The 26,358-nt window shown below is 43.1% G+C and overlaps 1 protein-coding gene across 1 annotated transcript in view; it reads left to right on the top strand.

The window, feature by feature from the left end:
• Positions 1 to 26,358, top strand: part of meak7 (MTOR associated protein, eak-7 homolog) — a 48,002-nt gene that overhangs the window by 1,218 nt on the left and 20,426 nt on the right. Inside the window, exons 2-5 of the mRNA XM_034175723.1 lie at positions 3,953 to 4,105; positions 15,814 to 16,077; positions 21,525 to 21,669; positions 21,909 to 22,120. Coding sequence (XP_034031614.1) covers positions 3,962 to 4,105; positions 15,814 to 16,077; positions 21,525 to 21,669; positions 21,909 to 22,120 — 765 coding nt within the window. The 5' untranslated portion in view covers positions 3,953 to 3,961. The remainder of the gene's footprint in view (positions 1 to 3,952; positions 4,106 to 15,813; positions 16,078 to 21,524; positions 21,670 to 21,908; positions 22,121 to 26,358) is intronic.

Below are 26,358 nucleotides of genomic sequence, written 5' to 3'. Positions count from 1 at the left end.
GTTTGAATTGACGTCTATAGACGTCTTTGGCAGCCAATGAGTTAACTTCAGCAAGGCAGGGATGGTTCTGTCAAGGTGTGATATAAACAAAATAACATCATCTGCATAAAAAGCAAGTTTGTGTTCTACTTGTCCGATTTTTATTCCTGCAATCTCTGTGCTTTCCTGCACCGCTATAGCTAGAGGCTCCATCAATAAAGTGAATAAAAATGGTGACAAGGGACATCCTTGACAACACCCTCTTTCAATTGAAATTTGGTCTGATAAGTTCTTGTTCGTTAATATTTTAGCAGTAGGGTTACTATAAAATAACTGAATCCATTGTATAAAGTTGTTTTTATATCAAGTCTTTCCAGAACATTAAAAAGATAGGGTCACGCCACCCTGTCAAAGGCCTTTTCAGCATCTCACGACAGGAGGGCTCTAGCTGATGTGTCCTTCAAACCTTGAACAATGTTGCGGACTGTCCTAACATTATTAAACCCTTGGCGACCAAGTATGAACCCATTTTGATCCTTGTGTATGACACCGGGTTGTGTGTCCTTTATCTCCTTGCTAATAATTTGGATAAAAGTTTGAGATCTGAATTTAATAGACTTATTGGTCTCATACTGCACCTATTACTAGGTTCTTTCTTTTCTTGATTTTGGAAGCAATATTATGAATGCACCTGCCATTGATTTGGGTAGATAACCTGTTTGAAAAGCTTCCAGAAACATATCCATCATTGGCTGAAGTAATCTCCTCAGGTCCCGGCATTTTACCTGCCTTCATGCCATCTATAGCTATACCTACTTCTTTCAGTGTAAGGTTTGCCTCAAGTTGCTCAGCAAGCTCCTGTGAAATAGATATTTAACTGGTCCGTAAATACTCTTTGGGTTTGTGGATCAAATTCAGTTCGAGAATTATACAAGTTGTCATAATAATTTCAAAACCTGTTATGTATTTCTATAGGGTCTATTACTGTGTCACTGTTATAATTAATAATTGAAGTGATGGTCCTCTTCGTTTCTAGCTGTTTAATCTGCCAGGCTAAAAGTTTGCCAGGTTTCTCTCCTTGCTCGTAAAATGTTTGGTTGAGCCTGAGCGTACTAGAAGCTGCTCTAGTCACTGATATAATTTGTCGTACTCTGATCTCAAGAGCATTAGTTCTTTTCTTGCTTCAGGGGTATTGTTTCTAAATACTTCCCCTTGTAGAGTTCTAGCTCTTGTCTTTTCCAACGTGCTTCTCTGGATTTGAATGTAGTGCAACTAATGATGTTCCCCCTTAAATATGCCTTAAAGGCATTCCACCTAACTCCTGCTGACGGTTGTGTGGTGTTGTTACTAAAATAATGATCTATTTCTTCCCCCACATACTTAAAGTCTTTATCAAACACCCATGTCCAATTTAAACTCCACTGAGGTGGATCGCTAACAAGATTAACATCCGTGTATATTAGACAACATAAACCATGATCAGATATTAGAATACTGTCGTAGTAACAGGCTTATATTTTTGAAATCAATAACGCAGAAACTAAAAAGTTTCCAATACATAAGTATGTTTGAAAGGTGAATGAGTGACAGGAGTGAGCGAATCATTAGGTTTCAAATATTTCCAGATATCTAGTAGATTGAACTCTTTAATAACATGGTGAATAATCAGTCTGCTGTTGCTGTGAGTGTGGTCAGTTCCCGTAGATCTGTCTCTAAACAGAGCTAACGTACAGTTCCAGTCCCCAGCTATTATATATTCTCTTGGGAAGGATGCAAGCATAGGAAATAAATTTGTGTAGAATTCTGGTTCATCTACATTAGGGCCATATACATCTACTAGATTTAAGGTTGTTGACAGCAGTGAACCCTGAACAATCATGTATCTACCAAACTTATCCTTAATTCCATTAGAGACCTGATAGGGCATTGATTGATTTGCCAGTAAGAATCATCACTCCCCTGGTTTGTGAAGTAAAAGACGCTGCATAAATGCTTCTTTGCCATTTCCTACCAGTTTTTGTGTTGTCCTGTGACAGGGTGTGAGTCTCAATGTTCAAATTAGAGTCTTTTAGTTTATTCATTACTTGTTTAATTATCTTTACATTAGAATGTACATTGACCATAATGAACCATATTGAACAAACACAGATCTCCGGATCAGTCCACCAAGCTTTAAAGTTGTTATGAAATAAAAACTCTGTTGAATATGTGCTACTGTGCACATCTCACATTACTCAATATCAGCAAGTAAAAGGAAAGTCACTTGAATTTTTTTTCTTTATAATTTTACCGCTTTTTTTTTTTCATTAAAAAAATAAATAAGTAAATAAATTGAGGGCAATTTAATCTTACATTATATGCTGTTTGTATAAAGATGTGTTTGCTGAGCTTAATGTCACATAAAAGTGTAAACTCAAAATATCATCTCACCCTTGAGCCCAGGAAACAAAAAACATTCACTGAAGCGTATATGAATATGTCCATATACACATCAGCACCAGCATTCAGTATTTGTTCCTCCAGCTTCCTCCTTTATGTTGTTTATGAAGACTTGCACCCCAGTTGGACTGCTGACCGTGTGTGTTTGTTCCCTGTACGTTACCATCAGTTTGGCTGGAGGGACAAAGCCGTGTCTGAGGCCCAGGCTCTAAAGCTGCTGGCGAGCTGCGTCGTACTGCCTCCGTTGTTTGTGAACTTCAGTTGCGAGGTCGTTCTACAATCTCACATGCTGGTTTTTGTAAAGGATTTCCTTTTTAGTGATTGCTGCCTTAATCACAGCCATTTTATGCTTTTAGTTCACAAACCTCATAATCTTGATGGTGCTTCGTTGCCTCTCCTCGGCTCGACTCGGTGCAAGCTGTCCATCACTAGTGGACTCCACAGAGAGGACATGTCCAGCACCTCCGGTATCCAAGCTTCCAAAAAAGAGCAGGGGTCTGGGCCTTCAGCGCCTTCGGGGAGGTCCACCAGCCTCAGGTTGTTCAGTCGTGACCTGGTCTCAAAGTCAATCGTTTTCTCCCCCAGTACTTTATTTCTTTCTGTCAGCGTGCGAACCGTCCCCCGTAACTCAGCATGCTCATCCTCCACAGTTAACACTCGTATCTTTAATTGAACTATCCGTTCGGTACAGTCCATCAGGTCTTTCTTAGTTTCCTCGACGGCAGCCAGGATCCCATCCAGTCTTGTCGAAACCTCAGACTTTAAGCTGCTTATGGCTGGCAGAATTTCTCCTTTAGCCCCAGTGAGTTCATGGCTATTTTGTCCCAGAGCATCAGCATTGCTGCTTGCCTCAAGGCTAGCATGAGCCTGTCTGCTAACTTTATGCTTAAAGCTAAGTGCCCCGAAACCAGTCAGCATCACCTGCATCTGTGTTTTTCAGGAGAGGTTATGGTGTTATATATCAAGATTTACACAGGATTTCAGCGGAGCAGAGAAAAGTGTCACTTACTAGCATGTGGCCATAAGCGGAAGTCCTCGTATTTGTCCTTTTTAAGAATGGACCAAATTGTTATACAACCACTCCTAAAGTTTCTGCTATCTGTTGTCACCTTAATAATTTGCCTCCTGCTCTTGCATAAACACCTTTTGAATTTCATATCGTGACCATTCATGTGCTGAGTGTGCCACGGACTGTCGAGGGAAGAGGCCACAGTTGGTTCCACAACTTCAATAAGAGAGATGACGTTTAAACATGGCTGTAATTCCTAAAAGGTTGATGGGATATTTTTGGCCACTCACACAAATTATATCTGAGACTCGACAATCACATCTTTCCCAAATGCAGACATACCCGAGAGTCTGAGAGTCCTGCCACCATACAGGAGGGTGGAGTCGACATCAGCCTGTACCCTGTTGACAGCAGTGTGTGTGTGTGTGTGTGTGTGTGTGTGTGTGTGTGTGTGTGTGTGTGTGTGTGTGTGTGTGTGTGTGTGTGTGTGTGTGTGTGTGTGTGTGTTGTTTTTTGTGCCTGTAGGTTGGAGATATGGGAAACACAGAGAGTGCTGTGGTGCAGAAGCGACTGGCCCATTTCCGCCCTGAGGATCAGTCTTTGCTTGAGGGGACCTTCGACAAGCTCCAAGGAGCCAAAACGTCCACAGAAAAGGCAATAACACTTGAGATGTTACAGGTATGACTATTACAGCAGCAATGAGACAGATCCATGTAGGTGTCGTGTGTGACAGTGCAGTGATGCAAAACGTAAGTGCATTTGCCCCTCAAACAAACAGCTATTAGGGCTATTAGTAAAAAAAAAAAAAGTAGAAAAGGGGGTGTTCACAATAATAGCATCTGCTGTTGACGCTACAAACTCAAAACTATTATGTTCAAACTGCTTTTTTTTAAGCAATCCTGTGAATCACTAAACTAGTATTTAGTTGTATAACCACAGTTTTTCATGATTTCTTCACATCTGCGAGGCATTAATTTTGTTGGTTTGGAACCAAGATTTTGCTGGTTTACTAGTGTGCTTGGGGTCATTGTCTTGTTGAAACACCCGTTTCAAGGGCATGTCCTCTTCAGCATAAGGCAACATGACCTCTTCAAGTATTTTGACATATCCAAACTGATCCATGATACCTGGTATGCGATATATAGGCCCAACACCATAGTAGCAGAAACATGTACATATCATGATGCTTGCACCACCATGCTTCACTGTTTTCACTGTGAACTGTGGCTTGAATTCAGAGTTTGGGGGTCGTCTCACAAACTGTCTGCGGCCCTTGGACCCAAAAGGAACAATTTACTCTCATCAGTCCACAAAATATTCCTCCATTTCTCTTTAGGCCAGTTGATGTGTTCTTTGGCAAATTGTAACCTCTTCTGCACATGTGTTTTATTTAACAGAGGAACTTTGCGGGGGATTCTTGCAAATAAATTAGCTTCACACAGGCGTCTTCTAACTGTCACAGCATTTACAGGTAACTCCAGACCGTCTTTGATCATGCTGGAGCTGATCAATGGGTGAGCCTTTGCCATTCTGGTTATTCTTCTATCCATTTTGATGGTTGCTTTCCATTTTCTTCCACGCGTCTGTTTTTTTTGTCAATTTTAAAGCATTGTAGATCATTGTAGATGACCAGCCTATAATTTTTTGCACCTGCGTATACGTTTTCCCCTCTCCAATCAACTTTTTAATCAAACTACGCTGTTCTTCTGAACAATGTCTTGAACGTCCCATTTTCCTCAGACTTTCAAAGAGAAAAGCATGTTCAACAGGTGCTGGCTTCATCCTTAAATAGGGGACACCTGATTCACACCTGTTTGTTCCACAAAATTGACGAAGTCACTGACTGAATGCCACACTACTATTATTGTGAACACCCCCTTTTCTACTTTTTTTTTACTAATAGCCCAATATCATAGCCTTAAGAGTGTGCATATCATGAATGCTTGGTCTTGTTGGATTTGTGAGAATCTACTGAATCTACTGGTACCTTGTTTCCCATGTAACAATAAGAAATATACTCAAAACCTGGATTAATCTTTTTAGTCACATAGCACTACTATTATTCTGAACACTATACTGTATGTAAAAATGCCAGAACAAGCTCAGATTGCTTCTCCATTATTTTGAATTGGAATCACTGTGAGCTGCAATCGCTTCCTGTTTGCTCTTTAACGTCCTGCTTATGTCCTACCCTGTCTGGCCTCTTTGTTCCAGCGTAATATATATATAAGATATCTGAAATTCAGTTTGCGTTTATTAAATTCCATGCAGATTAAACATAGCAGACACAGATTATTTATTTGGAATATTTGCTTTGCAAATTTTCAGGGTCTCTACTGCCATCTCCTGGCCAGTTGTGTTCATGCCAGTATTCGTCCTAAGTATTGAGATATCCCATAATCCTTTGCACGCCAGAGAGTTGCTGCGGCCTCTTGATGCAGCTGATGAAAAGTAATAAAAATGTACATTTTGGTTGTATAATGTTCATTTACAATTGTCGTCATGTGTTTTCTCTCTGTGCTGTTTAAACCGCAGCAACTCTCTGGCACGCAAAGGATTATGGATTAGGGTCTGAGCGTCTGGGCGCCAGTAGATGTTCTATGCATTTTGACCCCGATTATATCAGACGGTTATCTAATCACAACTTAACTTTTGACTTTTGCAAATGGGTTTTTTAAACAAATAAAAAATGGCATATTTTACAAAAGCATATGTATATGTTATTTATTACCAACACACACATATTAACTTGTTGTTTTTTACATAGAATGAATGAGTCAACCAATCAGTGTAGGCTCATTTTACCCATAATCCCTTTGGCATCTGTCTGTGTTTGTTACAAAACTTCAGAACTACTGCATTATTTAAAATGAAAAGATATGTGTTATATTTTAACTTTGTGCAAATGACAGAAATGACATGAATGGAGTTATTCTATCCGGATTAATTTGATTCATAAATCAAAACCATAAGTCAAAACTGCTTTATTTTCCTTGGCCCCTGCCTCACGGCAGGACTACTGTATGCTGTTAAGAAATAAAGACTTTTGGTTTTTTTGTGTAGAGTTGAGTTTAGCTCCTCTCAACTGCTTCACTGCTGCAAAACATGTAGTAAACAGGATCTTCCAGCAGTGGGCAGGGCGCACAAAGACAGAAGTGCTGACTCATTGTTTGGGTTTGTGATCACCTTTGACGCTACCATAAGTGATTGTGGTGTTAAAACTCAAAATTGGCTTGTTAGTATTTGCAATTATACCAGAGACAATACTGAAAGATATCGGTTAGCTGTAGCTTCCGATAATTTTTTGTGTGGTTTATCAATTTAGCTCCATAAAAGATAACTTTTCAGTTAGCTGATTAGCTGTTATTGAAGCTAACTTTTTGGTCAGCTGTGACCACCACTAGTTACTGAGAAAACAAACACAAATGGCTGGTTTCCTTCAAACTTGATGAAAATCTTACTGGGATACTTATCCAGAGGTCATTAAATTGGAGTAGTTTGGTATATATATATATACTCAACAAAAATATAAACGCAACACTTTTGGTTTTGCTCCCATTTTGTATGAGATGAACTCAAAGATCTAAAACTTTTTCCACATACACAATATCACCATTTCCCTCAAATATTGTTCACAAACCAGTCTAAATCTGTGATAGTGAGCACTTCTCCTTTGCTGAGATAATCCATCCCACCTCACAGGTGTGCCATATCAAGATGCTGATTAGACACCATGATTAGTGCACAGGTGTGCCTTAGACTGCCCACAATAAAAGGCCACTCTGAAAGGTGCAATTTTGTTTTATTGGGGGGGATACCAGTCAGTATCTGGTGTGACCACCATTTGCCTCATGCAGTGCAACACATCTCCTTTGCATCATCCGTGAAGAGAACACCTCTCCAACGTGCCAAACGCCAGCGAATGTGAGCATTTGCCCACTCAAGTCGGTTACAACAACGAACTGGAGTCAGGTCGAGACCCCGATGAGGACGACGAGCATGCAGATGAGCTTCCCTGAGACGGTTTCTGGCAGTTTGTGCAGAAATTCTTTGGTTATGCAAACCGATTGTTTCAGCAGCTGTCCGAGTGGCTGGTCTCAGACGTCTTGGAGGTGAACATGCTGGATGTGGAGGTCCTGGGCTGGTGTGGTTACATGTGGTCTGTGGTTATGAGGCTGGTTGGATGTACTGCCAAATTCTCTGAAACGACTTTGGAGACGGCTTATGGTAGAGAAATGAACATTCAATACACGAGCAACAGCTCTGATTGACATTCCTGCTATCAGCATGCCAATTGCACGCTCCCTCAAATCTTGCGACATCTGTGGCATTATGCTGTGTGATAAAACTGCACCTTTCAGAGTGGCCTTTTATTGTGGGCAGTCTAAGGCACACCTGTGCACTAATCATGGTGTCTAATCAGCATCTTGGTATGGCACACCTGTGAGGTGGGATGGATTATCTCAGCAAAGGAGAAGTGCTCACTATCACAGATTTAGACTGGTTTGTGAACAATATTTGAGAGAAATGGTGATATTGTGTATGTGGAAAAAGATTTAGATCTTTGAGTTCATCTCATACAAAATGGGAGCAAAACCAAAAGTGTTGCGTTTATATTTTTGTTGAGTGTATATATATATATATATATATATATATATATATATAACCTGGATGGATGATCTACAGCAGTTCTCAGTCTGGTCCTCAAGTACCACAAACTTACACAGTTTCCATCTCTCCCTGCTGATCCGCTGAGCACACCTGAATGAGCAGGAAGAGATGGAGAATGTGTACTTGAGGACCAGATTGAGAACCACTGATCTAAAGCACATATTGATCAGCAAAATATTTGTAATTTATTTATATGTATGACTTTATAATGAAGCCATACATCAGCCCTCTGATGCCTTTCATTTCACATGCATGCATGCATAGCCAATGCCCGTACGTGTGTGGTCAGTGCCCGTACATGTATGGTCAGTGCCTGTATGTGTGTGGTCAGCGCCCGTACGTGTGTGGTCAGTGCCCGTACGTTTGTGGTCAGTGCCCGTATGTTTGTGGTCAGTGCCCGTACGTTTGTGGTCAGTGCCAGTAGGTGTGTGGTCAGTGCCAGTAGGTGTGTGGTCAGTGCCCGTACGTGTGTGGTCAGTGCCAGTAGGTGTGTGGTCAGTGCTCGTAGGTGTGTGGTCAGTGCCAGTAGGTGTGTGGTCAGTGCCAGTAGGTGTGTGGTCAGTGCCCGTACGTTTGTGGTCAGTGCCCGTACGTTTGTGGTCAGTGCCCGTATGTTTGTGGTCAGTGCCCGTACGTTTGTGGTCAGTGCCCGTACGTTTGTGGTCAGTGCCAGTATGTGTGTGGTCAGTGCCCGTACGTGTGTGGTCAGTGCCCGTACATTTGTGTTCAGTGCCCGTACGTTTGTGTTCAGTGCCAGTAGGTGTGTGGTCAGTGCCAGTAGGTGTGTGGTCAGTGCCCGTACGTGTGTGGTCAGTGCCAGTAGGTGTGTGGTCAGTGCTCGTACGTGTGTGGTCAGTGCCAGTAGGTGTGTGGTCAGTGCCAGTAGGTGTGTGGTCAGTTCCCGTACGTGTGTGGTCAGTGCCCGTAAGTGTGTGGTCAGTGCCCGTAGGTGTGTGGTCAGTGCCAGTAGGTGTGTGGTCAGTGCTCGTACGTGTGTGGTCAGTGCCAGTAGGTGTGTGGTCACATGCATGCATGCATAGCCAGTGCCCGTACGTGTGTGGCCAGTGCCCGTACGTGTGTGGTCAGTGCCAGTAGGTGTGTGGTCAGTGCCAGTAGGTGTGTGGTCAGTGCTCGTACGTGTGTGGTCAGTGCCAGTAGGTGTGTGGTCAGGTCAGTGCCCGTACATGTGTGGTGAGTGCCCGTAGGTGTGTGGTCAGTGCGCGTACGTGTGTGATCAGTGCCTGTACGTGTGTGATCAGTGCCCGTACGTGTGTGGTCAGTGCCCGTACGTGTGTGTGGTGAGTGCCCGTACGTGTGTGTGGTCAGTGCCCGTACGTGTGTGTGGTGAGTGCCCGTACGTGTGTGTGGTGAGTGCCCATACGTGTGTGGTGAGTGCCCGTACGTGTGTGGTGAGTGCCCGTACGTGTGTGGTCAGTGCCCATACGTGTGTGGTCAGTGCCCGTACGTGTGTGTGGTGAGTGCCCATACGTGTGTGGTGAGTGCCCGTACGTGTGTGGTGAGTGCCCGTACGTGTGTGGTGAGTGCCCGTACGTGTGTGGTGAGTGCCAGTAGGTGTGTGTGGTGAGTGCCCGTACGTGTGTGTGGTGAGTGCCCGTACGTGTGTGGTCAGTTCCCGTACGTGTGTGGTTAGTGCCAGTAGGTGTGTGATCAATGCCCGTAGGTGTGTGGTCAGTGCCCGTACGTGTGTGGTCAGTGCCCGTACGTGTGTGGTCAGTGCCAGTAGGTGTGTGGTCAGTGCCCGTACGTGTGTGGTCAGTTTCCGTACGTGTGTGGTCAGTGCCAATAGGTGTGTGGTCAGTGCCCGTAGGTGTGTGTGATCAGTGCCCGTAGGTGTGTGTGATCAGTGCCCGTACGTGTGTGTGGTCAGTGCCAGTAGGTTTGTGGTCAGTGTCTGTGTGAGATTTGACCTGTCCTCCAGGTGTTTTTGGCCCACCTGGACAGTTGACAACCTCTCTGGAATTAATAAATTACGGTGAAGAAAATTAAAGGGAATTTTTTTTTATTATGTTGGAAATTTATTTTTGATGTAGAATGTTAATTTTTTACAAAATAAAGAAAACATGTATTTATAATATATTGAATTCACACATGATTAGTATTTATTTTTGACCCATGGGCATCCATCTAGATGTATTTCTTCAAAGTTAAGATAAGGTAACTTTGTTTTTAAATAAGAGCCGTTATTATATTTGTGGAGCTTCTCCTGCATCACTTTAAAGGACGAGCGGCTGCTTTCATTTTCTGTCCTGCTGCTTTGTGTATGTTTGTTGCAGAAAAGCATTTTCTCATTTATTTGCAGTTTTGCACAATAAATGTCCTAAAACACATCTGTGCTATTGAAATATGTCCTCATAATATAGTTGAGTTTAGTAACAGCTGCCATTGCAGAAATTTACATTTTCAGAAAAACTATTCAACTGTGATGTGAGTGAGGGGTGAAAAAGCAGGCTGTGGTTCTCGGTCTTTTGCTTTCGGAGAAACTAACACTTCAATACATCACACATTTTCGAGAAATGTTGGTTTCTCTGATTGCAAAATTGAAAACATTAATATATGAAAAATATATGGAGAGTGAAAACACTTATTTCCATTGTGGTCCATTTAAAAAATCAATTGACAAAATACACTCAACAAAAATATAAACGCAACACTTTTGGTTTTGCTCCCATTTTGTATGAGATGAACTCAAAGATCTAAAACTTTTTCCACATACACAATATCACCATTTCCCTCAAATATTGTTCACAAACCAGTCTAAATCTGTGATAGTGAGCACTTCTCCTTTCCTGAGATAATCCATCCCACCTCACAGGTGTGCCATACCAAGATGCTGATTAGACACCATGATTAGTGCACAGGTGTGCCTTAGACTGTCCACAATAAAAGGCCACTCTGAAAGGTGCAGTTTTATCACACAGCACAATGCCACAGATGTCGCAAGATTTGAGGGAGCGTGCAATTGGCATGCTGACAGCAGGAATGTCAACCAGAGCTGTTGCTCGTGTATTGAATGTTCATTTCTCTACCATAAGCCGTCTCCAAAGGCGTTTCAGAGAATTTGGCAGTACATCCAACCAGCCTACCGCCAACCCGTTCACATTTCTAACCGTTTTTCCCCACTCAGCGACACACCCACCGAAGATCAAACTCTGGTTATTGGCGACTCTGTTTTGAGAAATGTGAAGTTAGCGACACCAGCAACCATAGTCAATTGTCGTCCGGGGGCCAGAGCAGGCGACATTGAAGGAAATTTGAAACTGCTGGCTAAGGCTAAGCGTAAATTTGGTAAGATTGTAATTCACGTCGGCAGTAATGACACCCGGTTACGCCAATCGGAGGTCACTAAAATTAACATTGAATCGGTGTGTAACTTTGCAAAAACAATGTCGGACTCTGTAGTTTTCTCTGGGCCCCTCCCCAGTCGGACCGGGAGTGACATGTTTAGCCGCGTGTTCTCCTTGAATTGCTGGCTGTCTGAGTGGTGTCCAAAAAATGAGGTGGGCTTCATAGATAATTGGCAAAGCTTCTGGGGAAAACCTGATCTTGTTAGGAGAGACGGCATCCATCCCACTTTGGATGGAGCAGCTCTCATTTCTAGAAATCTGGCCAATTTTCTTAAATCCTCCAAACCGTGACTATCCAGGGTTGGGACCAGGAAGCAGAGTTATAGTCTTACACACCTCTCTGCAGCTTCTCTCTCCCTGCCATCTGCTCATTACCCCATCCCCGTAGAGACGGTGCCTGCTCCGAGACCACCAATAACCAGTAAAAATCTATTTAAGCATAAAAATTCAAAAAGAAAACATAATATAGCACCTTCAACTGCACCACAGACTAAAACAGTTAAATGTGGTCTATTAAACATTAGGTCTCTCTCTTCTAAGTCCCTGTTAGTAAATTATATAATAATTGATCAACATATTGATTTATTCTGCCTTACAGAAACCTGGTTACAGCAGGATGAATATGTTAGTTTAAATGAGTCAACACCCCCGAGTCACACTAACTGCCAGAATGCACGTAGCACGGGCCGAGGCGGAGGATTAGCAGCAATCTTCCATTCCAGCTTATTAATTAATCAAAAACCTAGACAGAGCTTTAATTCATTTGAAAGCTTGAGTCTTAGTCTTGTCCATCCAAATTGGAAGTCCCAAAAACCAGTTTGATTTGTTATTATCTATCATCCACCTGGTCGTTACTGTGAGTTTCTCTGTGAATTTTCAGACCTTTTGTCTGACTTAGTGCTTAGCTCAGATAAGATAATTATAGTGGGCGATTTTAACATCCACACAGATGCTGAGAATGACAGCCTCAACACTGCATTTAATCTATTATTAGACTCAATTGGCTTTGCTCAAAATGTAAATGAGTCCACCCACCACTTTAATCATATCTTAGATCTTGTTCTGACTTATGGTATGGAAATTGAAGACTTAACAGTATTCCCTGAAAACTCCCTTCTGTCTGATCATTTCTTAATAACATTTACATTTACTCTGATGGACTACCCAGCAGTGGGGAATAAGTTTCATTACACTAGAAGTCTTTCAGAAAGCGCTGTAACTAGGTTTAAGGATATGATTCCTCCTTTATGTTCTCTAATGCCATATACCAACACAGTGCAGAGTAGTTACCTAAACTCTGTAAGTGAGATAGAGTATCTCGTCAGTAGTTTTACATCCTCATTGAAGACAACTTTGGATGCTGTAGCTCCTCTGAAAAAGAGAGCTTTGAATCAGAAGTGCCTGACTCCGTGGTATAACTCACAAACTCGCAGCTTAAAGCAGATAATCCATAAGTTGGAGAGGAAATGGCGTCTCACTAATTTAGAAGATCTTCACTTAGCCTGGAAAAAGAGTCTGTTGCTCTATAAAAAAGCCCTCCGTAAAGCTAGGACATCTTACTACTCAACACTAATTGAAGAAAATAAGAACAACCCCAGATTTCTTTTCAGCACTGTAGCCAGGCTGACAAAGAGTCAGAGCTCTATTGAGCTGAGTATTCCTTTAACTTTAACTAGTAATGACTTCATGACTTTCTTTGCTAATAAAATTTTAACTATTAGAGAAAGGATTACTCATAACCATCCCAAAGACGTATCATTATCTTTGGCTGCTTTCAGTGATGCCGGTATTTGGTTAGACTCTTTCTCTCCGACTGTTCTGAGTTATTTTCATTAGTTACTTCATCCAAACCATCAACATGTCTATTAGACCCCATTCCTACCAGGCTGCTCAAGGAAGCCCTACCTTTAATTAATGCTTCAATCTTAAATATGATCAATCTATCTTTATTAGTTGGCTATGTACCACAGGCTTTTAAGGTGGCAGTAATTAAACCATTACTTAAAAAGCCATCACTTGACCCAGCTATCTTAGCTAATTATAGGCCAATCTCCAACCTTCCTTTTCTCTCAAAAATTCTTGAAATGGTAGTTGTAAAACAGCTAACTGATCATCTGCAGAGGAATGGTCTATTTGAAGAGTTTCAGTCAGGTTTTAGAATTCATCATAGTACAGAAACAGCATTAGCGAAGGTTACAAATGATCTTCTTATGCAGACAGTGGACTCATCTCTGTGCTTGTTCTGTTAGACCTCAGTGCTGCTTTTGATACTGTTGACCATAAAATTTTATTACAGAGATTAGAGCATGCCATAGGTATTAAAGGCACTGCGCTGCGGTGGTTTGAATCATATTTATCTAATAGATTACAATTTGTTCATGTAAATGGGGAATCTTCTTCACAGACTAAGGTTAATTATGGAGTTCCACAAGGTTCTGTGCTAGGACCAATTTTTTTCACTTTATACATGTTTCCCTTAGGCAGTATTATTAGACGGCATTGCTTAAATTTTCATTGTTACGCAGATGATACCCAGCTTTATCTATCCATGAAGCCAGAGGACACACACCAATTAGCTAAACTGCAGGATTGTCTTACAGACATAAAGACATGGATGACCTCTAATTTCCTGCTTTTAAACTCAGATAAAACTGAAGTTATTGTACTTGGCCCCACAAATCTTAGAAACATGGTGTCTAACCAGATCCTTACACTGGATGGCATTACCCTGACCTCTAGTAATACTGTGAGAAATCTTGGAGTCATTTTTGATCAGGATATGTCATTCAATGCGCATATTAAACAAATATGTAGGACTGCTTTTTTGCATTTGCGCAATATCTCTAAAATTAGAAAGGTCTTGTCTCAGAGTGATGCTGAAAAACTAATTCATGCATTTATTTCCTCTAGGCTGGACTATTGTAATTCATTATTATCAGGTTGTCCTAAAAGTTCCCTGAAAAGCCTTCAGTTAATTCAAAATGCTGCAGCTAGAGTACTGACGGGGACTAGAAGGAGAGAGCATATTTCACCCATATTGGCCTCTCTTCATTGGCTTCCTGTTAATTCTAGAATAGAATTTAAAATTCTTCTTCTTACTTATAAGGTTTTGAATAATCAAGTCCCATCTTATCTTAGGGACCTCATAGTACCATATCACCCCAATAGAGCGCTTCGCTCTCAGACTGCAGGCTTACTTGTAGTTCCTAGGGTTTGTAAGAGTAGAATGGGAGGCAGAGCCTTCAGCTTTCAGGCTCCTCTCCTGTGGAACCAGCTCCCAATTCGGATTAGGGACACAGACACCCTCTCTACTTTTAAGATGAGGCTTAAAACTTTCCTTTTTGCTAAAGCTTATAGTTAGGGCTGGATCAGGTGACCCTGAACCATCCCTTAGTTATGCTGCTATAGACTTAGACTGCTGGGGGGTTCCCATGATGCACTGAGTGTTTCTTTCTCTTTTTGCTCTGTATGCACCACTCTGCATTTAATCATTAGTGATTGATCTCTGCTCCCCTCCACTCCACAGCATGTCTTTTTCCTGGTTCTCTCCCTCAGCCCCAACCAGTCCCAGCAGAAGACTGTCCCTCCCTGAGCCTGGTTCTGCTGGAGGTTTCTTCCTGTTAAAAGGGAGTTTTTCCTTCCCACTGTTGCCAAGTGCTTGCTCACAGGGGGTCGTTTTGACCGTTGGGGTTTTTCCGTAATTATTGTATGGCCTTGCCTTACAATATAAAGCGCCTTGGGGCAACTGTTTGTTGTGATTTGGCGCTATATAAATAAAATTGATTTGATTTGATTTGACTGGTAACAGTCAAAACTGACTGACCTGACTCAAAAAATAATACTACTAATAATACTCAAAAATAATACAAATAATACTGATAATAATAATGTGTATATGATAACAAGAACGTAAACAATTTATAAATACATTAAGATAATTAATTAACATTAAAAAGTTACATAATTAACATGAAAACAAAAGGGTTGAGTTCTTCTAAAAGCTGTTTAAAAACATTGTGGACTCACACTTCATTCCAACTCATTATAGAGACTTTGCTTTATTTATTACCACCCTTGAAAAATGTCAGCTACTTATTTTATAAACACTGGAGCCCGTGGATCCCCACGGACAAAACGCTCGTGTTTTATGATATATAAACTTATCATCAGCTTTTCCTTTGGTATAATGCAGAGTGGCTGAACCTGAGAGTTTAGTGAAAGTGCAGAGAAGAGGTGACGCTGCTCTCTGCTTTTATTTCACTGGACAGTTACATCACGATCTTTTCTGTTTGTACCTCGGACAAGAAATAAATAATTTCTGCCTTCATGAATCCCCTTTGCCTGTCCCAGGCCTCGATGGGTTGCGTGGTGTCAGACTCCATGGTGAAGAGGGTCTACCGGTGCATGTGTAGCATCGACGGCGGCCTGGCGGCCTCCACGTCCTCGGGGATGTCCGTCTCCTCTGCAGCTTCAGGGGTGAGCCGAGAGCAGCTTCTCATCTTCCTGGCAGACATCCTGCGAGGCACCGCAGAGAAACGGGCTCCTCTGGTCATGGCCTTGTCCCAGGACGGAGCAGGGCCGTCGGTGCATGTCACGTGTCAGCAGGTGGCAGAGGTGAGTCCAAGGCAAAATATAGCAGGAGTGATTTTTGGAAGGTGAAGGGAGTATTTAAAGGCAGGAAGAAAAGGGGGCGAGACCAGCGGTGAAAGTAAGATTAGATTCTTGCAGGAACTGTGCCTCTCAAAAAATGTTTGCGAGCATATTGAAGACATTGTAGGCTACTGTAACCTGCTACAAAGGATAACGTCTGTCCAGCACAGTACAGTCTACTTCACCACGACACAGGCTGCACGTTCTGTTGATTAATTTCATGTATTCATCAAATTTACATTTATTTCAGAGAAAATTTCTTCAAAATAAAGCCAGAAAAATACAGACTGGGATGCAGAGACCCTCCAGCACAGTAGAGCTGCCACAGTTCATTGAGGCATATAAAGACGTGTTTTGGAGCTCTACAGACTCTGTGAAATAGCAGTTGTGATCCCAGTGAGTACTGCTTCTTGTGAATGGAGTTTTTCTTAGTTATAACATTTGAAAACATGCCTCAGACCCACCATGAATGATAAGAGATGAAGGACAGCATTGAGTCGAGGAGGGCAAAGACATCGAGTCATCACTCATTTGTTGATCAGTTTGCCAGAAGAGTGAAGAATACAGTTGCTGTAATAGTAAAGCGTCAATGTATTTATATATTTTTTGACTGAGAAACTGAACCAAGGCTGCACCTAACAGTTATTTTCATTGTCAATCCATGTGCTTATTATTTTCTCAAGTCAATACAGTCTGTAAAGTGTTTTTTTTTTTTTCTTTTTCTTTTTTTTTTTTTTTTGTCTCAAATCTGATAGAATCCATTCACTTTGTTTACAACGGTTAAACACTAGTTTTATGAAAATAAAAATAAATCAAATAAGATTTCAAATCTTTGTGTTTTTTGCCCCGGGTTCACTGTTCCCCTCTGACAAACCCTGGCCCCTGATGTATTCTGCACAGGACGCAACGTGTGTGCAGGTGCTAATTCAGAAGGCAGAATAACGCACCATTCGTGCGCTCCGAAAAAGATCAGTTTGTGTTGGTGTTGTGAATCAAACTTCTAACTCTTTAAAAATGCAAAAGTAACTGGAGACAGACACAAAGCATCCTACCTTTTTTGGCTGTTGTTGCTGGAAGTTCCTCTTTTCTTTCCTCTCCGATGATTTTATTACGTCCTTGGCAGACGTCATAAAGGCTGAATACTTGCTAAATTATGGAGCCAGTTCATTTTAGTACACAAAAGAAAATCTTTAAAGTAAGGCATTTCAAATCTTTAAAGTGGGCAGCACGGTGGATTAGTGGTTAGCACTGTTGCCTCACAGCAAGAAGGTCATGGGATCGACTCCCACTTGCGGCTTTTCTGTGTGGAGTTTGCGTGTTCTCCCTGTGTTTGTGTGGGTTTCCTCTGGGTGCTCCGGCTTCCTCCCACATCCAAAGACACGCAGGTTAAGCCTGGGTCCCACCAAATAATAACCCATGAATAATGAGCCATGCATGGGTGTGTCAGCGATTATTCGAAGAATAACCCACATTTTCATCTATCACATATCCGCTATGAAGATGCCTCTATGTGCCTCTCTGTACCTTGCATGTGCCACGTAGCAGCCTCAAGTGAGCCACGACCAACCTGTGCGCCAGGCTGTGCGTCAGATTGCTGTCCACCTGTAATGCACCAGACCAGCTAGAACCAAACCAAGGGTTCCTGAACAGCCGCCTCTGTGCTCCTCACTGGCTCCGCCGCTTGCTGGCTTTATTTCTTCTGCGGCTTTAAACACACTCACCGTGATCCCACTTTTAACTTTATGTTTGTCACTGTTTCACTTTTTTGCACATGCTGCTGTTCTCCATTCCTGCAGCGCGGCCTCTGTGCTCCTTCTTACTGGCTTCCTTTCCATCTGTGGCTTGCTGGCTTTATTTTTTCCCTGCTTTAAACACAGTCATTTTCACACCGTGATCCCACTTTTAACTTTGTGTTCATCCATTTATTTCTGCAAAATCGCTCTGTTGCGCACGGTGCCATTCTGCATACACAATGAGATGAGGTGGCCTCTTTAATTATGTACACCTGTGGATCACTTTAAAAAAAATATATATATATACAGTGAGGAAAATAAGTATTTGAACACCCTGCGATTTTGCAAGTTCTCCCACTTAGAAATCATAGAGGGGTCTGAAATTTTCATCTTAGGTGCATGTCCACTGTGAGAGACATAATCTAAAAAAAATCCGGAAATCACAATGTGTGATTTTTAAATAATTTATTTGTATGTTACTGCTGCAAATAAGTATTTGAACACCTGTGAAAATCAATGTTAATATTTGGTACAGTAGCCTTTGTTTGCAATTACAGAGGTCAAACGTTTCCTGTAGTTTTTCACCAGGTTCGCACACACTGCAGCAGGGATTTTGGTCCACTCCTCCATACAGATCTTCTCTAGATCTTTCAGGTTTGGAATTTCAGCTCCCTCCAAAGATTTTCTATTGAGTTCAGGTCTGGTGACTGGCCAGGCCACTCCAGGACCTTGAAATGCTTCTTACGGAGCCCCTCCTTAGTTGCCCTGGCTGTGTGTTTGGGGTCAGTGTCATGCTGGAAGAACCAGCCATGACCCATCTTCAATGCTCTTACTGAGGGAAGGAGGTTGTTTGCCAAAATCTCACAATACATGACCCCATCCAACCTCCCTTCGATACAGTGCAGTCGTCCTGTCCCCTTTGCAGAAGAGCACCCCCAGAGTATGATGTTTCCACCCCCATGCTTCACGGTTGGGATGGTTTTCTTGGGGTTGTTCTCATCCTCTAAACATGGTAAGTGGAGTTGATTCCAAAAAGCTCTATTTTGGTCTCATCTGACCACATGACCTTCTCCCATGCCTCCTCTGGATCATCCAGATGGTCACTGGTGAACTTCAAACGGGCCTGGACATGTGCTGGCTTGAGCAGGGGGACCTTGCTGCCCTGCAGGATTTTAAACCACGACAGCATCATATGTTACTAATGTAATCTTTGTGACTGTGGTCCCAGCTCTCTTCAGGTCATTGACCAGGTCCTCCTGTGTAGTTCTGAGCTTTCTCAGAATCATCCTTACCCCACAAAGTGAGATCTTGCATGGAATCCCAGACCGAGGGAGATTAACAGTCATCTTGTGTTTCTTCCACTTTCTAATAAATAATCATAACAGTTGTTGTCTTCTACCAAGCTGCTTTCTTGTTGTCCTGTAGTCCATCCCAGCCTTGTGCAGGTCTACAGTTTTGTCCCTGGTGTCCTTGGACAGCTCTTTAGTCTTAGCTATGGTGGACAGGTTGGAGTGTGATTGACTGAGTGTGTGAACAGGTGTCTTTTATACAGGTAACAAGTTCAAACAGGTGCAGTTAATACAGGTAAAGAGTGCAGAAAAAGAGGGCTTCTTAAAGAAAAATTAACAGGTCTGTGTGAGCCAGAATTCTTGCTGGTTGGTAGGTGTTCAAATACTTATTTGCAGCAGTAACATACAAATAAAAAAAATGATACATTGTGATTTCCGGATTTCTTTTTTTTAGATTATGTCTCTCACAATGGACATGCACCTAAGATGAAAATTTCAGACCCCTCCATGATTTTGAAGTGGGAGAACTTGCAAAATCGCAGCATGTTCAAATACGTATTTCCTCACTGTATATATATATATATATATATATATATATATATGTATATATATATATATATATATATAAAATTGTGTTATGTCTTCAAAATCAGTCTTTTGCACGCTGTCCTTCTGTGTTGCTGCACAGCTCTGTGCTGCTTCACTGGAGTTATTTCTTCCACGGCTTTAAACACAGCCACTTTTACACAGTCATCCAAATTTTAACTTTGTGTTTGTCCAATATTGACTGAAAAATCACTCTTTTGTGAGCTGGCATTCTGCCTTTGGAGCGGGATGAGTCACTGCGTCAGTGCACAGTGTGCACACACAGCAGAGCTCATGTGATCCATTAACAAGATATTAAATCAACTATAGACATACTTTTACAGCTAGGAACTGTTTTATCAAGCTATAAAAACATTTAAAATAGTTACCTTAAGCTGTTCAAAATACATTCCACATGGAACAGGAATAGAGAGGGAAAAAAAGCATCCAGATGAAACAGTCCTCTGTGATTCCAGAAGCGATTAGAGGTGTTTCCAGCATCCAAGGTTTGGCAGAAAATGATTAATCCGCTGCAAAATAATTATTTTATATACAGCGTCTAGCGCAGAGAGCAGGTGGAATTGTGTGCACAAGAGGGCAGCTGCTCCAAAAATAGCCTCTCAGGTCCTGCGTAGCTGCCAGGTGCACGGATAATGGGATTTAACAGACTCGTAAGTAAGTCATCGTAGTAACTCGTACACAAACTGCCCCACACTGTTGTTGCTAAATTTTGAACTTCTTGAAATTAGCGCCATGCTCAGAGAGGAGCCTCGTTAACTGAAGATAATGCCTCTAAGAGCCACTCAGAGCCACCGTTCTCCCACGATAGTTGAAGAAACCCTCTCATAGCAAAGAAAACATGCTACATGGCTCATTATTCATCCTTCATTATTCGGTGGGACCCAGGCTTTAGATGAACTGGAAACTTTGTAATTGTCCAGGTCTCCCTTGCAAACGAGGTGTCGATCTTAACAGGACTAACTTGGTTAAATAAAGATTAAATTAAATGTCCAGTCCAAAGATAAGTTCCAGTCAGTGTTCAAAGGTGGAAACGAGTCTGAAGTCTTTGTTCTTAGGTCAGTTTTCTTGAGAGCAGAGTTTTTGCAGAATTTTTGCAGGTTTTGGAGAAATACACTAAATTTAGCAAATAAACCTTCATTAAATTTAAATCATGTTGTTAACTAGCGTGCTGACTACCCATTACTTTGTGATGGTCAGTGCTACTATTGATCATAACTATTAATCTGTATCTGTACCAATGTATCAGATACAGAAAACTTTATTAATCCCAGAATCCAGACAGATTCTTGAGTTCAAGCTGCTCCATCCTGAGTGTCACTGTGACTCCAGGTGACCTGTAGAAACCTGAACATGAGACCGGTGTAACAGTATTCCACCACCACCACCCCTGAAAGGCAACATTCCTACAGGGCAGCACTGATTACAGTTTACCCAAACCTTGATAAGGCTCGATCAGGACAGAGCAGCCTTTAAACTCTATATTTCATAGATATTTTATGGTCCCAGATGAAGCACACTTTGATTGATGGTGAACAATGTTGGTACTCTTTCTGTATCCTAGGACAACTTCTTCCCCCCAAGGGGGGGGGTGGATATCCAGGGGGAAGATAAACTGGGACACTGGGCCCCAGGATTAGAACTCCTCAGTCACTCCAACACTCAAAACTGCGAGTGTCGCCTGGACCTGTAACGGAAATCCACTGGTCACTTTGGTCACTTTCCTTTCTCCCACTTTATAACATCAAGCTCACTGACTTCATCTTTTCTTCTTCTTTTCCCTCAGTTTGTCCAGGATTTGATCTCTGCTGTGGTTCAGGTTCTGGTCCACAGAGGGCGGCTGCAGGGCTGGGAGCCAGGGAGGATGGGTGACACCTCGCTGGGCGTTAAACTCCTGGCAGAACAGATGTGTTCTGAACTCAGGCCTTCAGGTAAACAAGCACCCCCCCCCCAAACAGTCTTTAAGTTGTTGTATTTTTTTTAAATAATTTATATAAGTTTGTTAGTTCCATTAAGTTTAAAGCCCTGTTTTTCCAGACAGACTTGGACAGAGACAGCAACAGACACAACATAAACACATAAAACAACAAAGGCCTAAAATTGTAATCAGCCAAAGTGCAGGAAGACAAACCACAGTGTTCTGGATGTGCGTGTCCTTTTTGACCTTCAGACCAGGGCTGCTGGGATGTGTCCTGTTTGGAGGACTGGATCTTCAGAGTCCCTCAAGTGTCCCTGTACTTGGAGACGCTCGTCTCTGAGGGTGTGAATATTTCTCTGAGCTGCCGCTCAGCCGTCACTCTGCTGCCCGCCTGCACCGACACGCCATGGAACGAGCTGCGCTGCCTGCTGGACCCGCCCACCGTCATGTTTCTGACAACGCTGGTCAGTAAACAAACATTTGTTTAGTCACTGACTTTGGAATATCAATTCAGAACTGCATCTGATTGTTTGATAATTGATTAATGACATTGATTAGTCAAGTATTCTTGTTCGCATCTGGTTCATGTGCTCACAAACAAGATGAGAAAACTGAAGGAAATTTACTCAATGATTCTTAATGAATTACTGGAAAGAAACAAACATACGAGTAAAAGAAAGCTGTGTGGTTAGTTCTCTGGCTCTCTCTGTGTCTGTCTGTCTCTCTCTCTCTGTCTGTCTGTCTCTTTCTCTCTGTCTGTCTGTCTGTCTCTCTCCGTCTCTCTCTCTCTGTCTGTCTGTCTCTTTCGCTGTCTCTCTCTCTCTGTCTGTCTACAGGAGTAACTCTGTCTGCTTAAGCATGTAAACGGGTTATTCCTAATGATTCAGAAACCGTAATATTGACCTTAACCCGAATATTAACAGCATGTAAACGTAGTCAGTGGTGGGAGGCCAGCAAAACTCAGGTTTGGGTTTTGTGTCAACAGTACACTTCCTATTCCACAGCTAGAGTCAGGGTAGCCATGGCAACACTCGAGAATGACATTCTGAACATTCAGGCCAACCTACATACAGCTGGGGCTCCCGACCAGCACGGCCTGCTGCAGGGGAAGAGGGCGGAGCTGGGTGCCCTGTTACATGAGAGGGTGAAAGGGGCGATGGTGAGGGCTCGCTTTGCGAACATCAGGGACATGGATGGACCCAGTTCCTTCTTCTTCAATCTGGAGAAGAGGACCTCTCATCAGAAGGTGATGATCTATGAGACGGGAACCTCTGCAAAAGTGAACAAGGAGAAGAGTGAGGCTGTCCTGATGGGGAGGTGGCAGGAAGGGGCTGCTCCCTGTCTGCCACATGGTCTGCGGTGGGGAGTGGAGGGTTTGAAAGTTCTGGGTGTGTTTTTGGGGACGGATGGGTATTGTCGGAGGAATTTGGAGGGCTTTGTGGAGAAGGTGTGTGCCAGACTGTCCAAATGGCAATAGTTTCTTCCCCAGATGTCCTATAGGGGGCGGGTTCTGGTCACTAATAACTTGGTTGCTTCGGCACTATGGCACAGACTGTCTGTCCTCCCTCCACCACGGGGCCTTATTCAGCAGTTGCAGTGGTTACTGGTGGACTTTTTCTGGTCAGGCCATCACTGGATGAGAGCTCCCTTGTTGTACATGCCGCTTCATGAAGGAGGACAGGGGCTGGTGGACATTTCTGCTTGGATGTTGACCTTCAGGTTGCAGGCTGCTCAGAGACTGTTGTATACCTCGGGATTAAGCTGGCAGGATACAGCATGTGTCCTGCTGAGGAGGGAAGCTGTTCTTGGGTATGACAAACATCTGTTCCTCCTACATAGGCGGGATGTCATCGGGACGTGCACCTCGGCTTTTTACCAGTCAGTTCTCCAGGCATGGCAGGTCCTCTCTGTGTGCAGGGACAACATAGGCACACCTGGGATGTGGCTGTTTGAGGAGCTTCTTTTCTTCAATAACTTTGTTAGCTCTCCTGGGTTGTCTTCTGCCACTCTGCGGTCCTACCTGAGGGAGGCGGGGTGCACCAAATTGCGCCATCTACTGCGCACATCTGTTGGGAGGCTGGCGGAGTCAGCGGGAGTTCGGTCCTCCAGGATGCTGCTCAGCGTGGTGGAGGAGGTTTGTGCTTCCTTGCCAGGGCCCCACAGAGCGTTTGCTGAGAACCGTACTTTGTCTGACCAGTGGGATGATGAATGTAAGTATGTGTTCCTCTCTCTGACTGTCTCGCCTGCTGTGGGGGCGTGGCAGGAGGAGCAGGGGGCTCTCCTGTCTTTCAGGACACTTGTTTTGGGAGTATGAGAGTATCAGCAAGAAAGCTGTTTATTTTACCTGTGTCAAAGTGTCATACGCGGGGTTGGTGGCATCGAAGTGGTCAGAGTTTTTTGGTGCTGCCTTGTCTCCTGTAGGGTGCTGGGGAAGCCTGTACAAACCCCCAGTCGACAAATACACAGGGTACCTTCAGTGGTGGATTGTACACGAGCTTCTGGCTACAAAGGGTATCTGGCGCACCTGGATCCAGGGGTTGATGGGGTTTGTCCTTTTTGTCCACTTAAGGAAACTGTTCACCATGTTTTTGCACAGTGTCACCAGTTGTCAGGGTTGTTTGGGTTGTTGGGGAGGTGGTTTCGTAGGCTTAGGTTGTTGTTCACTATGGACTTACTTATTTTTTGTCCAAAATATCGCACACAATCCAGGAGGTTGCATGTTTTAATGAACCTGCTTTGTGGACTCTCCAAGTTGGTCATTTGGAAGACTCAGAAAAACTGTGTTTTAGCTCAGGGGGTCAGTGGACCCTGAGTTTATGCTGAAGGGACTCTTGGCAGCCCGGATCAGAGTGGACTTCCAGTTTTATGCTCTTACTGATATCATGGACACCTTCAGAGACACATGGTGCATAAATGACGTTCTCTCGTCTGTGCAAAATGGGAGCTTGGTGCTCCATTTCTGACGCCTGTCAAAAAAAAAAAAAAATAAATAAATAAAAACGATGGATGTGATGTAATTCAATTTTTGTGAATACGAGGTCTGGCAATAAAGTATAGGTCCTTTTTATTTTTTTCAAAAACTATATGGATTTCATTCATATGTTTTTATGTCAGACATGCTTGAACCCTCGTGTGCATGCGTGAGTTTTTCCACGCCTGTCGGTGACGTCATTCGCCTGTGAACACTCCTTGTGTGAGGAGTCGTCCAGCCCCTCATCGGAATTCCTTTGTCTGAGAAGTTGCTGAGAGACTGGCGCTTTGTTTTGATCAAAATTTTTTCTAAACCTGTGAGACACATCGAAGTGGACACGGTTCGAAAAATTAAGCTGGTTTTCTGTGAAAATTTTAATGGCTGATGAGAGATTTTGAGGTGATACTGTCGCTTTAAGGACTTCCCACGGTGCGAGATGTCGTGCAGCACTCCCAGGCGCCGTCGTCAGCCTGTTTCAAGCTGAAAACCTCCACATTTCAGGCTCTATTAATCCAGGACGTCATGAGAGAACAGAGAAGTTTCAGAAGAAGTTGGTTTCAGCATTTTATCCGGATATTCCACTGTTAAAGGAGATTTTTTTTAATGAAAGACGTGCGGACGGGTCCGTGCATCGGGACGCAGCCGGCGCGGTGCGGCGGCACAGGAAAAACACCTCCGTGTTGATAACCATTTGTAAAATCCAGGCGGCTTTTGATGGCTTTCAGTGGAGTGAGTATATGAGAAGTTGTTTAACAGCTGGACATGTTCCAACTTGTCCTTAAGGCTTCCAACGGAGGTGTTTTTCCTGTGGCGGAGCGTCGCGGTGGCTGCGAGCCGACGCTGCAATCCGCCCGCACGTCTTTCATTAAAAAAATCTCCTTTAACAGTGGAATATCCGGATAAAATGCTGAAACCGACTTCTTCTTAAACTTCTCTGTTCTCTCACGACGTCCTGGATCAATAGAGCCTGAAATGTGGAGGTTTTCAGCTTGAAACAGGCTGACAACTGCGCCTGGGAGTGCTGCACGACGTCTCGCTCCGTGGGAAGTCCTTAAAGCGACATTATCACCTCAAAATCTCTCATCAGCCGTTAAAATTTTCACCGAAAACCAGCTTAATTTTTCGAACCGTGTCCACTTCGATGTGTCTCACAGGTTTAGAAAAAATTTTGATCAAACAAGGCGCCAGTCTCTCAGCAACTTCTCAGACAAAGGAATTCCGACGAGGGGATGGACGACTCCTCCCACAAGGAGTGCTCACAGGCGAATGACATCACCGACAGGCGTGGAAAAACTCACGCATGCGCACGAGGGTTCAAGCATGTCTGACGTAAAAACATATGAATGAAATCCATATAGTTTTTGAAAAATAAAAAGGACCTATACTTTATGGACAGACCTCGTAAAGCTGTCTTTTAAAATTCAAAATTCTCTCTCTCTCTGTCTCTCTCTCTCTCTCTGTCTCTCTCTCTCTCTCTCTCTCTCTCTCTCTCTCTCTCTTGGTCTCTGTCTCTTGCTCTCTCTGTCTCACTCTCTTTCTGTCTCTCTGTCTGTCTCTGTCTCTCTCTGTCTATCTCTCTTGGTCTCTGTCTCTCTGTCTGTCTCTCTCTCTCTGTCTCTCTCTCTCTCTGTCTCTCTCTCTCTCTCTGTGTCTCTGTCTCTCTCTGTCTGTCTCTCTCTCTCTCTCTCTCTCTGTGTGTCTCTGTCTCTCTCTGTCTGTCTCTCTCTCTCT

The sequence above is a fragment of the Thalassophryne amazonica genome, chromosome 8 (genome assembly GCF_902500255.1).
Source record: "Thalassophryne amazonica chromosome 8, fThaAma1.1, whole genome shotgun sequence".
Lineage (NCBI taxonomy): Eukaryota > Metazoa > Chordata > Actinopteri > Batrachoidiformes > Batrachoididae > Thalassophryne > Thalassophryne amazonica.
This window is presented reverse-complemented; position numbering and strand designations above follow the sequence as displayed.